This window comes from Branchiostoma lanceolatum, chromosome 8 (assembly GCF_035083965.1).
Source record: "Branchiostoma lanceolatum isolate klBraLanc5 chromosome 8, klBraLanc5.hap2, whole genome shotgun sequence".
Lineage (NCBI taxonomy): Eukaryota > Metazoa > Chordata > Leptocardii > Amphioxiformes > Branchiostomatidae > Branchiostoma > Branchiostoma lanceolatum.
This window is the reverse complement of record NC_089729.1, coordinates 19,070,474-19,081,576: the sequence shown is the minus strand read 5'-3', so window position 1 is coordinate 19,081,576 and position 11,103 is coordinate 19,070,474. Positions and strand designations below refer to the sequence as shown.

At 40.4% G+C, this 11,103-nt stretch overlaps 1 protein-coding gene and 1 non-coding gene across 2 annotated transcripts; both read right to left on the bottom strand.

Moving 5' to 3' along the window:
• Positions 1–6,491: 6,491 nt before the first annotated feature.
• LOC136440775 (gastrula zinc finger protein XlCGF57.1-like) lies at positions 6,492–9,090 on the bottom strand. The gene is made up of 2 exons (XM_066436884.1): positions 8,921–9,090; positions 6,492–8,046 (listed from the first exon to the last, which is right to left on the bottom strand). The coding sequence occupies exon 2, from the start codon at positions 8,042–8,044 to the stop codon at positions 6,788–6,790; it is 1,257 nt and encodes a 418-aa protein (XP_066292981.1). The 5' UTR covers positions 8,045–8,046; positions 8,921–9,090; the 3' UTR covers positions 6,492–6,787.
• A 1,155-nt stretch (positions 9,091–10,245) lies between these two features.
• Trnag-gcc (transfer RNA glycine (anticodon GCC)) lies at positions 10,246–10,316 on the bottom strand. The gene has a single exon. It is a non-coding gene; the product is annotated as a tRNA-Gly (tRNA).
• Positions 10,317–11,103: the final 787 nt, after the last annotated feature.

The following is an 11,103-nucleotide window of genomic DNA, read 5'->3' as shown; positions in this document are numbered from 1 at the left end:
CTTCGACCTTGGGTCAGAAAAGTTGAACTTTTCACATCCACCTGCTACAAAATGTACACCCAGCCCTTGAAATAAAGGGGTCATGGGGGTGATAGCATTCTTCGTTTTGCCTTTTTGCCATGAGAAGGGGTCTTACAAAGAGAGCATCCGTTTCAGGTCATAATTAAATTATTGTCCTTGACCTCGCACGGTCGAAGGTCATCTGGCTAGTTAATGACCCATGTCTATTGGTCTATATAACCTCCTTGGTTTATGTTGTTACTATCGTTCGAGGCAACGTCATATATACAGCAATGTGATTTTTCCAATAGGTCGTCGTATACTTCATTTTGATACAAAACACACTTTTATACGTAGATGGCCAAACTATACACGACTTGCGCAGCCACCATCAAATACAGTTCTATGTTATAGAAACCGCAATGTTGCAATAAATTCAGCGTATTTACAAATGGTTGGATCATTACTAATGGTTGGATCATTACTTTAGTAGCAGGACTGTCTCCAAGACACCATTCTCATAGAATGACACATATCGATTTAATAACAACAATAAGCAATAGAGGCTTCCAAATGTTAACAGAGTACAATTTTTGTCTTTTCCGTCCCAATGCCCCCCTCCCCCGTTAATCATGCTTTATGAATCCAAAACTTTCAAGGTCTTTGATAGATAATTGTTCCTTTTGGCTCCCTCTACCACTCGTCTTTCCATTAATATTTCATTCATTCATTTATTCAGCACCCGAAACATCCCTGAAAAGATTCGGAAATACAGCGTGAGCGGGACTGAAGTAAATGTAAAAGCTGGGGATATATTTTTTGGCAACACACAGAATAACAAATTAGCCCACGGTTCCCCGAAGAATAGCCTGGCCCCAGTCTCTACGAGTCGGCTTAGGGGTGTTTTACCGGCCAGTCTGCTATATTTCTCGTTCCTGTCATCCCGTCTACTTAGCTGCCATAGAGAGTTTCGCAGCCTGTCTATTTAGCTGCCATAGAGATTTTCGCCGCCAACGTAGGGCGCGAGCTAATTAAAGCCAAGCCTGTAAACCCACCCCGAGCGGGTTAAACTGAGTGGGCGGGCGGGAATCACTCCTAGCGCCGAAGAGATACCGGGGAGCTTCCGATGGTATGGTTTCCAGGCTTGCGAAGAAAGGTCAAACACCTCGGGTTAATCACTCAAAATGATTGGATAATTACACTAACATCCCTAATTAGCCAATTATCTATTCGCTGGGGGCATATTGGATCAAAGACCGTGGGAATAGAACTCGCAAACCGTTCATCGAATCATTACGTAGTAACAAACAAATTTTCTACATTTCTGATCTCCTATTTATCAAAAATAACACCACCAATTTCGAAGAAATCTTGTTTATCAAAATCAACGCAAATTGTTCCGAAGAAAAGCCCACATATGGATACCAGTAATCTCTCGTAAACTTTAAGTAAAAAATGCCCACAGAATACGCAAAGCAAATATCCTATACATTGAAAAAGGATTATCTAAACATGCCATATAAACATATCTGTTATGTAAATACACGACTAAGTGTCCAGCAGAAAAACAGCTCCGATATGGCATGGAAAATGACATAATAGCATGAGATGATACGTCGTACTTCTAACATATTACATGCTAAACTACATAACGTTCTCACGGAAAAGTAGCTTTGAATTAAGTACACCATGTACACAATGACAAGCAACACTGTGACTGTTATATAAGGATCTAAAAGTTGTATTGCGTAAACTTCTTACCTGACTGAGAAAACGGACGACAATCTTAGAGACACTACAGTCCGACGGAGTAAACACTTTTCAAACGCGACCCACCAAACCTGAAATATCAGTGGGTGGACTGTTACATAACGGCCACGCTGGCAGAATGCCCGGCTGTCGTCTACGTAGAACTGGTTGGCAAACTTTGGGCGAGGGCCACGAGGAAGACCACACAAGTCATGGCGCAACCCGAACCTCTTAGGAAACATGGACCTTAAATTATGGATTAGCTGAAGAAACTTGCAAGTAAGGACGTGGTCACATGCGTCGCACCATCGTCGTACGATTGCAAACTATGGGCATTCTTGGGATAACTGTACAATATTGTATCCCGCAAAGTTAAGCTGTCTTGTAATGAAAAAAAAAGTGCCGTGTCGGCTGTTATTTTTTGGCACAGCCTGCTGGAAAATTGCACGTCAAAATCGTACACGACCTATAGCTACGACGAATGTGACCACACCAGAACACATTGGTGGGAACTAATCAAGAGGGTCTGCATGAGGCGTAGCGAGCTACATATGTATTAAGAATTACTGTTAATCGTAGCCCCGCCGCTCCACTGTAATTCAAGGTTAAACTTTTTTTTCCGATTGAAATATCCCAATCTATTGTAGCATTTAAAGGAATATGCTAGTCAATTTATCATTAATGGTTGCTGACCTTTCTAAAATTTTCCGTTACGCGTTGCCAGGCCCTCCCCATACAGACCCTCATGTAAGAGATACTAGTTTACCGTTGGCACAGATCGTGTCACATAGACTCATTCAAGTAAAAGTAATTAATTGATGTCTGACACGGGAATGACCAGAAAAAACAACAAACTGTCACAATCATAACATCAGACCCCCTCCCGACAGTAGAAAACTTTCACGTATGTTAAATTTATTCTTTAACATTTGTCCTATCTCTCCCGTGTATAGTCGGGGTGCCCTATATGGACGTGAGAACCTTAAGCTTGTTCTGCAGGTTCTGGTGTGTTCCCACGTGAACAAGTCATGCAGATGTAACGCGTTGGTGCTCCGACTCAGCTGAGGTCAGGGACCGATGACGTGTATCTATGACGTGGCCACAGATTATGTAACCTTGCAGCTCTTCTGAAGGACGTCCTTACATATAGTTTTTTTTTACCTGATAAAAGTAAAGAAAGTCGGGTAAAACTGTGAAGGTTTTGATCCTAACACCACATGGCCAATCAAAACCACACTATTTTCTCTCCACATTTAAAATGTAGGATGGCCTCTGATTTCAATCACTGTCAATCCAAGGACTGTAACTTGTGTTAGGTGAGAGTCTGCAAATAGGGGGGGGGGGGGGGGGGGGGTAAGGTAGCAGCACACTACATACGTAGCGGTAAACAATGGTGCGCCCTAAATTTTGAACTGTATACGTACAAACGTTACGATGAAACCCAGCGAGGTACGAACATTGCTGTATGGTAGTAAAATAAGTGGCCTTTTAGATCGTACGAATGACATTCTGAAGTTTGCCCATTCTGCGTATTCATTAAATGCGCGTGACCTTTACAGCTGCCTGCCTGTGTGAGCCGGCTGCAGTTCCGTATGACCCCGCATGACCCCATTTAAAAGTGGTCGTCATATTTGAAAAAAAAAAATAGTTTTCAGTTATTTTGCAGATTGCAGCCTCAGCTTCAACATGTTTGTTTGTCGTGATTTTCTATGGTACCCTACTAGGATTTTATCTTCGTCGATGTCAGTCACTTTGTGGTCTTAACTATAAAAATTCCCATAGGCCAGAAACTGTGTTCTGCTACCTTGTACAGTTATTGCGAACGATATCGATGGAGAATGTTCGCGAGTTCATACAATTGCACTTGTCATATCCATTACGCGCCAAGTCCTTATGTTTCTAATACACACACAAACAAACAAAAACGTTTTAACATTACAGATGTAATATCTATTACTGACAAAGACCTTTTGTTACTAACAAACAAATAAACAAACATACACATTACCCAGAAGTTAACAAAAAGAGTCAGAAGATTTTACTTCTTATATCCGTTATTGGCTAGGTCCTTATATTTCTAACAAACAAGGAAACACAAAGGGTTTAACTCCAGTGTGTCTTGCAAGATGATTGTCCAAGTTTGGTTGGGCCCCCCTCCCCTATCACATTTCCACATTTCACGTCCACAAACCCCTATAAAATATCATCTTACTACAACCCCTTTAAGACACAAACAAGAGTTCCACGACCTCATATCTCCGAGAACAATTCTACTAATGCAAATGACTTACACATTTGCATAATATATGCTTGGTCATAAACACCTTTATCTAACTTGCACATGTTGCAATATTGACAGTCCTATACAGTTATTTTCCAATTAGATGAACTATGGTGTTTTGCATAATTTGTATCTGTTGATGCTTCACTTTCCATAAACTACATATGTTACATGTATTTGAGTCTGATAATGGAAAACACTGCAAATATGGATTTTCCTCATTAGCTATGCAAATCAAGTCACAATTAGCATAATTTGCACTTCATTATGTATATCTCTGTCTAAGCTACCTGCATTCTAAGTATCATATTGACAGTCCTATTATTTTCCAATTAGATGAGATATGGTGATTTGCATTGATTATGCAAATTAGGAATTTCTTTGCATAATTGGTATCTGTTGATGATCCACTTTCCATAAACTACATGCGCTACATGTAGTCTGATAATGGAAAACACTGCAAATATAGATTTTCCTCATTAGCTATGCAAATTAAGTCCCAATTAGCATTATTTGTACTTCATTGTATATATCTCTATCTAAGCTACCTGCATACTAAATATCATGGAAATCCGTCGTTCCTTTGTTCAGTTATTCTCATTAGAAGATTTTCACGAAAACGCCCCTGCAGTTCCAGAGGAAGCTGCTAGGAGGCCCAAACCTAGCCATTTCTTTATTACCTCACAAGCTATCTGCCACCCAAAAATCAAGACCACAGCACGTCCAGGTCAAAAGATACAAAAATTGAAGTTCTGCTGCAGTACCAAGGTCACAAACCAGGGGGCCTAAAATCGACATTGAATTTCGGCTTCACAACACCTGCCCACATACCAAATATCATCATAATCCATCAAGAGGTTCTTGAGTTATGCTGACTACAGTAGTCCGGAAACACAAACAGACAAACAGACAACCAAACAGACAGACACACAGACACACCCAAAACAATATCTCCATTTTTCATGGAGGTAGGGGATAATAACTAGAAAATTCTATACGCAATATGGAAACAGTTGTCATTCACGTTGTCATTCACGTCTTATCTGCTTTCTACTGGTGGTTTTTCCCTTCACATGACCTTGACCTCTGACCGTGCGCTCCTTTCTTGCCTTCGTATCGACGGGTCACGAGTGAACGGTCAAAGAGCAAAGTTCAATTTACCATCCTGATTACCTACATACTATTCATTCTGGCAACACATTGGAACAAAGCCATCCTAACTTCCTCATCCAATATCAAAAGTCGTTGGAGGCTAAAAATTAATGAACAGCAATTCACTTATACACTACATACATTGCATATTCAATTTCAGCATTGGATTTCTGAAAATTATCTTATTCCTTTGAGCTAGGACACCATTTTCAATTGAATGGGTTTCAATGGAAATCTTTAATGAGAGATTGAAGTCAATTTTTGACTGAAAGCAAGTGAAATTGAAGTTGCTGAATTAAGTTGACAATGTATCCAGAAACCCAATATTTTTTAAAGATCAACCCTATATTTCTTAGCATTGCCTCAGCTGTAGTTTGTATATAATACTTAAGTATGCTGCACATGGCTGTAGTTTATTGGAGGGGCCCCGGTACCTAGGGGTCAGAATATGGTCAGAATATGGTCACTTAGGGGTCAGAATATGGTCAATGAGGGGTTAGAATATGGTCAGAATATTGTCACTTAGGGGTCAGAATATGGTCAATGAGGGGTTAGAATATGGTCAGAATATTGTCACTTAGGGGTCAGAATATGGTCACTGAGGGGTCAGAATATGGTCAGAATATTGTCACTTAGGGGTCAGAATATGGTCAGAATATTGTCACTTAGGGGTCAGAATATTGTTGCTATAAAATACAACTGCTCAAATTGCAAATGTTTTTTTTAGGTGTGTGTTCAGAAAAGAAAACATTATCTGCAGAACCAGTACACTTATCTCTACTGTTGAACCCCCTCCCCCCTTGTTGTCCAGCTCCACATTCATATGTTAAACAATGTTTAGACGACAGAAATTCCTCCAAGGTTCGTAAGAACCCATTCTAAACCCAAACTACACACTTTTGTATTAGGTAGATTAGCCCTTAGATATATATAGAACTGTAATATGTACCAGCCAAACTGTATATGTACCTTGTACATTTGTTGCGCAATAAAGATATCATTAGGCCACACAAATTTGATTTCTTGGTTAACGGATTTTTATTTTTTATTTTAGCACCAAAAAAATCATGAAAACAGAAGGCTGAGGTAAAAACTTGCACCTGACCCTGTCCACTCCCTGATATTGTGTGCACCAAAGTACAAACTCTCCTCTGTGATTCTGTTTTCATGTTGATTTTCCAATCTAGTATTTTTTTTAAGATTCCGTTAACCAAGAAAATAAATTGGTGTGGCCTTATCATTATTTCATAGCAAATAAAGCGTATCACCAAAATCATATCGACTCAAAGCTGTGCGTATATCCTTTTATTTCAAGTTAAATAGCCCCCTTCCTACCTGTATGTTCACTTGTACACATCGTGACCCTCTAAATATGTACAAATTGTCATGATCTACCACAAAGACATGTTTACATGACATATGTAACGCTGATATAAGCCAGGCCTAGCTCTACCTATGTGAACGCCACAGTTGTCAACATTAAAGACAGGTCTGATAGTTTAAGATAGCTGAATTCATTGAATGGTTTTATGGCACAATTTTACGAGCTTGCCCTTTAAGAAATACAATCTAAGATTGTTTACAGCTATCTACGACACATCGACTTCAGTTGCTATCGCAGGTATCGCCAGTGTATATATGTTTTAACATATGAGCATCAAAATCTCTTTTCTGTACAGCAGAATAGTCGCACTGGTCACATTTGTAAGGCTTGACACCTGTATGTTTTGTCATATGTGCAGACAAGGCAAGCCGCCGAGCTGTTCTGAACCCACATTCCCCACAGATGAAGGGTTTTTCTCCAGTATGTTTCCTCATGTGTTTCGATAGGTTAGACTTGTCGGCCATTCTGAGCCCACAATCCTTGCAAATATAGGGTTTGTCTCCAGTGTGTGTAGTCATGTGCCGTTTTAAATCACTGATTCGTACAGTAGAATAGTCACACTGACCACACATGAATGGTTTCTCTCCATTGTGTTTGACCATGTGTTGGTCCAAAGACTTCTTCTGTGCAGCGGTATAGTCACACTGGTCACACTTGTAGGGTTTGTCGTCGGTGTGCTTAGCCATGTGTCGGTCTAAACTGCATTTTCGTGCAGTAGAATAATCGCAATGGTCACATCTGTAGGGTGTTTCTCCAGTGTGTTTCACCATGTGTCGGTATAGGCTGCCTTTCCTCGCAGCAGAGTAGTCGCACAGGTCACACTTGAAGGGTTTCTCACCGGTATGTACTCTCATATGTGCGATTAGAAGAGTTCTGTAGGGTGCTCTGAACCCACAGTCTCCACACATGTAGGGTTTCTTTCCATGGTGTTTCACCATGTGATTATCAACACTGGATTTCCACTTCGAAGAGAAGTCACAATGATCACAGCTGTGAGGGTTTTCATGATTCTCCGTATGTTTCCCCACACGTTGGGATATGAGAGGCGTACTAACTGTTCTGTGCTCCCATTCCTCAGACGTGTAAGGCTCTTTACCAACGTGTTTTGGCGTGTGTTGGTCTATCCTTGCAGCAGGATAATCACACTGGTTAGGTTCGTATGTTTTTCCAACTGTATGTTTTCTCATATGCATTGGTATGATGGACTTTTTATACGTCATGTAGTCATGCTCCGCACATGTGTAGCTCTTGTCTACGGTGCATTTTACCGCAAGCCTGTCCGTCTCCTCTGTTTGACTCTGTACATATGCAGGAAGATGGTCAGAGTTTACCCCACATGTTTCCTCACATGGCATGTCCTCATCCTTATCTTGCTGTTTTTCTGTGTCTGTTGCAGAGTCCTTGTTGCTGTTGGTCTCGTTCCCTGGCATCCCTGGTGGCAGCTCGTCGACAGGAATCTCACAGCTTGTCTCGTCCATTTCTAACAACAGAAATAAAATATTTAGAAAAATTGAAAATTCTAGCCTACTATATACTCAAACATTACAGACAATGTTGATGTCAAAGTCTGCCACAAATTTACCTTGTATCCCAAATTGCTAAAATGTAGGTTTACTATTCTAAATCTAAGCATGTATGTGTATAGGAAAATAATAGTATAGTATAGTACTAGTATGGTACAGTAGAGTAGGTTAGAGGTAGTGTATCTACATTTTGTATGTACTGTACTAGTAGTGTAAAGGTAGAGTAGAGGTAGAGGTAGAGGTAGAGTAGAGTAGAGTAGAGTAGAGTAGAGTAGAGTAGAGTAGAGTAGAGTAGAGTAGAGTAGAGTAGAGTAGAATCTTGTATGGCTGTGTTCATTGTTCAATTGTTATTATTGAAACTGACTGAGCCACGGATTCAACTTCAACAATCACACCTATGGACTCAGGCTCCTTAAAACGTAATGCAAGGATGTAAATTTATAAATACATGAACTTCAGATTTATGGTTCAAGCGCTCATAAAGTCACACTTACGACTCATGCCCCTACTAGTACCCCTTCCTCCATAATAAAAATGTTCTCTGGGTTCTATTTCCTTGTTGTCCTTATACAACGACTATTATATCGCTAGACGCGGTCTGCTAGGTTTCACTTGGTTCAGTTACGAGTCAAACGTCTTTGTAGGTATTCAACTGTGGTGACTTGTGCTCACGTGTTGCTGGAAGTGTATTGCTATAGCCATAGCGAAAATTATGTTACTAGTAGTAGTACTTATATGTACAATACAATATACAAGAAAAAAACGCCCTCCACAAGACGCCATTATTACTAGCGACAATCTGTGAACGTTAATAGTTCGCTGATATCTTACCTGTGTTTTGCTATAGTTGTAGGATCGACAGAGCGCTGAATTGTCTTGAAATAGTCTTATATTTACAGAAGATATAGTAGTGTCGCTGGTCAAGATGGCGGACAAACGAAATCACTTGCCGGTGCCTCCGGCGGTGAAAGGTCAAAAATGTATACCTGATTACCCAAATGAAACTGCAAATGACCAACTGTACCATATGTGTCGCATGGGTGCTTTGGCTTGCTGTTGGAGTTTCAGTGTACTGCAGATTTCGGAAACCCATCCCAGAGCGTGCCCTTTTTGAACATTTCAAACCTCTTAACTACGTACTCCTTGTGACTGTTGATAATTAAAGTTTGCATTTCCATTACCGAAAGTTTCAAAATGTAAACATGTATATCACAAAACAAACCTTACTAGTACATCACAAACTCAGCACAATGTACAATAACACTCATAGATACCGTACAAGCTAGAAATTATAATATTTTTCATGGTGCAATTCCATATGTTGGACAAGATCATATACTCTCGAGCCGTTCTGTGCCTTCATTCCCAGCACCCATAGGGTTTCTCATCCATATGTTCAACCTTGTATTGATCTACATCACCTTTCCGTGCAGCAGAATAGTTGCACTGGTCTGGTTTGTCATGTGTTGATCTAGATTGCTTTTCCGAGCAGTAGAATAGTCGCATTTGTTATACTTTATTCCCAGTATGCTTCTTCACAATGTTTTTAGGGAAGGACTAGCTAGACCTGCTAGCCGTCCTAAAATCCGCACTCTCCACACACGTAGGATTTCTCATCTGTGTATCTGGGCATGTGGCGGACTAAATTGATTTCGTAAAATGCAGAATAGTTGCATTGGTCACATTTGCTCATTTAAAGGGTTTCTCATCTGAGTGATTTTTCTTATGTCGGGAAAGGCTAGACCTGTCCACACTATCCACACTTGTAGGGTTTCTTATCCGTGTGCTCGGCGATGTGTCTGTCTAAATGACTTTTCCGGCGGACTTCAAATGACTTTTCCGTGCACAAGAATAGTCGCAGTGGTCACACTTATGGGTTTTTTTTTTTGCCAGTGTGCCTTATGCCTGTCTGAATGGCATTTCTTCGAGGCTGAATAGTCACACAGATCACATCTGTATGGTTTCTCACCTGTATGAATTCTCAACAGTCAACCGGACAGCTCACACTTCTTTATTTATAATATACGTATTCGAAATGGTGAACGCATGCGCAGTGCCAAGGGGGAAGGCCCCTGAGACGTAAACAGCTGCACAATGTATCTTCAAGCAGATGTTTGTAAGATAGATAAGACGTCTAACAACGAGGCAAAACAATTTGCATCGGCCGGGAATCGAACCCGGGCCTCCCGCGTGGCAGGCGAGAATTCTACCACTGAACCACCGATGCTGCTATATAAGTAACACCAGTTGACAACATTCTCACTGTCACTCAATTGTGTTTAGATGCCGTGGGAGCCCTAATCTGCGAGAGTGCGACCACGCTTATAAAGTGCTTCAACGAGCCAGGCCCAAGCGCATAGTGTTGTCTTTTTTTTTTTTAGATCCCTACGCCAGAAAAACATAATGGAACGAAAAAGAACTGTTTGTTAAGCCTGTAAACACTAATGATTAGATTTGATGTGTGTGTGGTTTCTTCCTACTACACTTTGTGGCGACATGTTTGCAGTTATGAATAAACCGCGTTCTCTAATACAATCACAAAACGAAACTGTCTAGGACGATGAGACGTATTTCATTTGCTTTGTGTGAGTTCGTTACACAGGCCAACATCATCACCCTGTTTATAACTACTTTCATGTACTTTTATGTTCTTGCATGTTCTTTTAGACGCTTCTGACAGATGTAAATCTGGATAAATACACATGGTGCCCCGATTCAGATTTAATCAATCTATAGAATATGTGGCTCAAGCATGCAACGTTTACAATTCCTCGCAAAACCAGTTTATTACTTTTACTGCAGTTTTCAGAATAACCAAAAGGAGACGCTGCAATACAGTTAATTGACTTCTATGTTCGCCTTCATACTCATAGTGACTACAAACTAGTCTCATCTGTTTCAATTTTGCTGCTGATTATAGTATTTTTTCAATGTCGTCCGGAATCAAAACCGTACACCTTGGTGTTGTTTTCAATTGTCATGTTGTCATGTCTTTTTTCAACATTTTGAATACC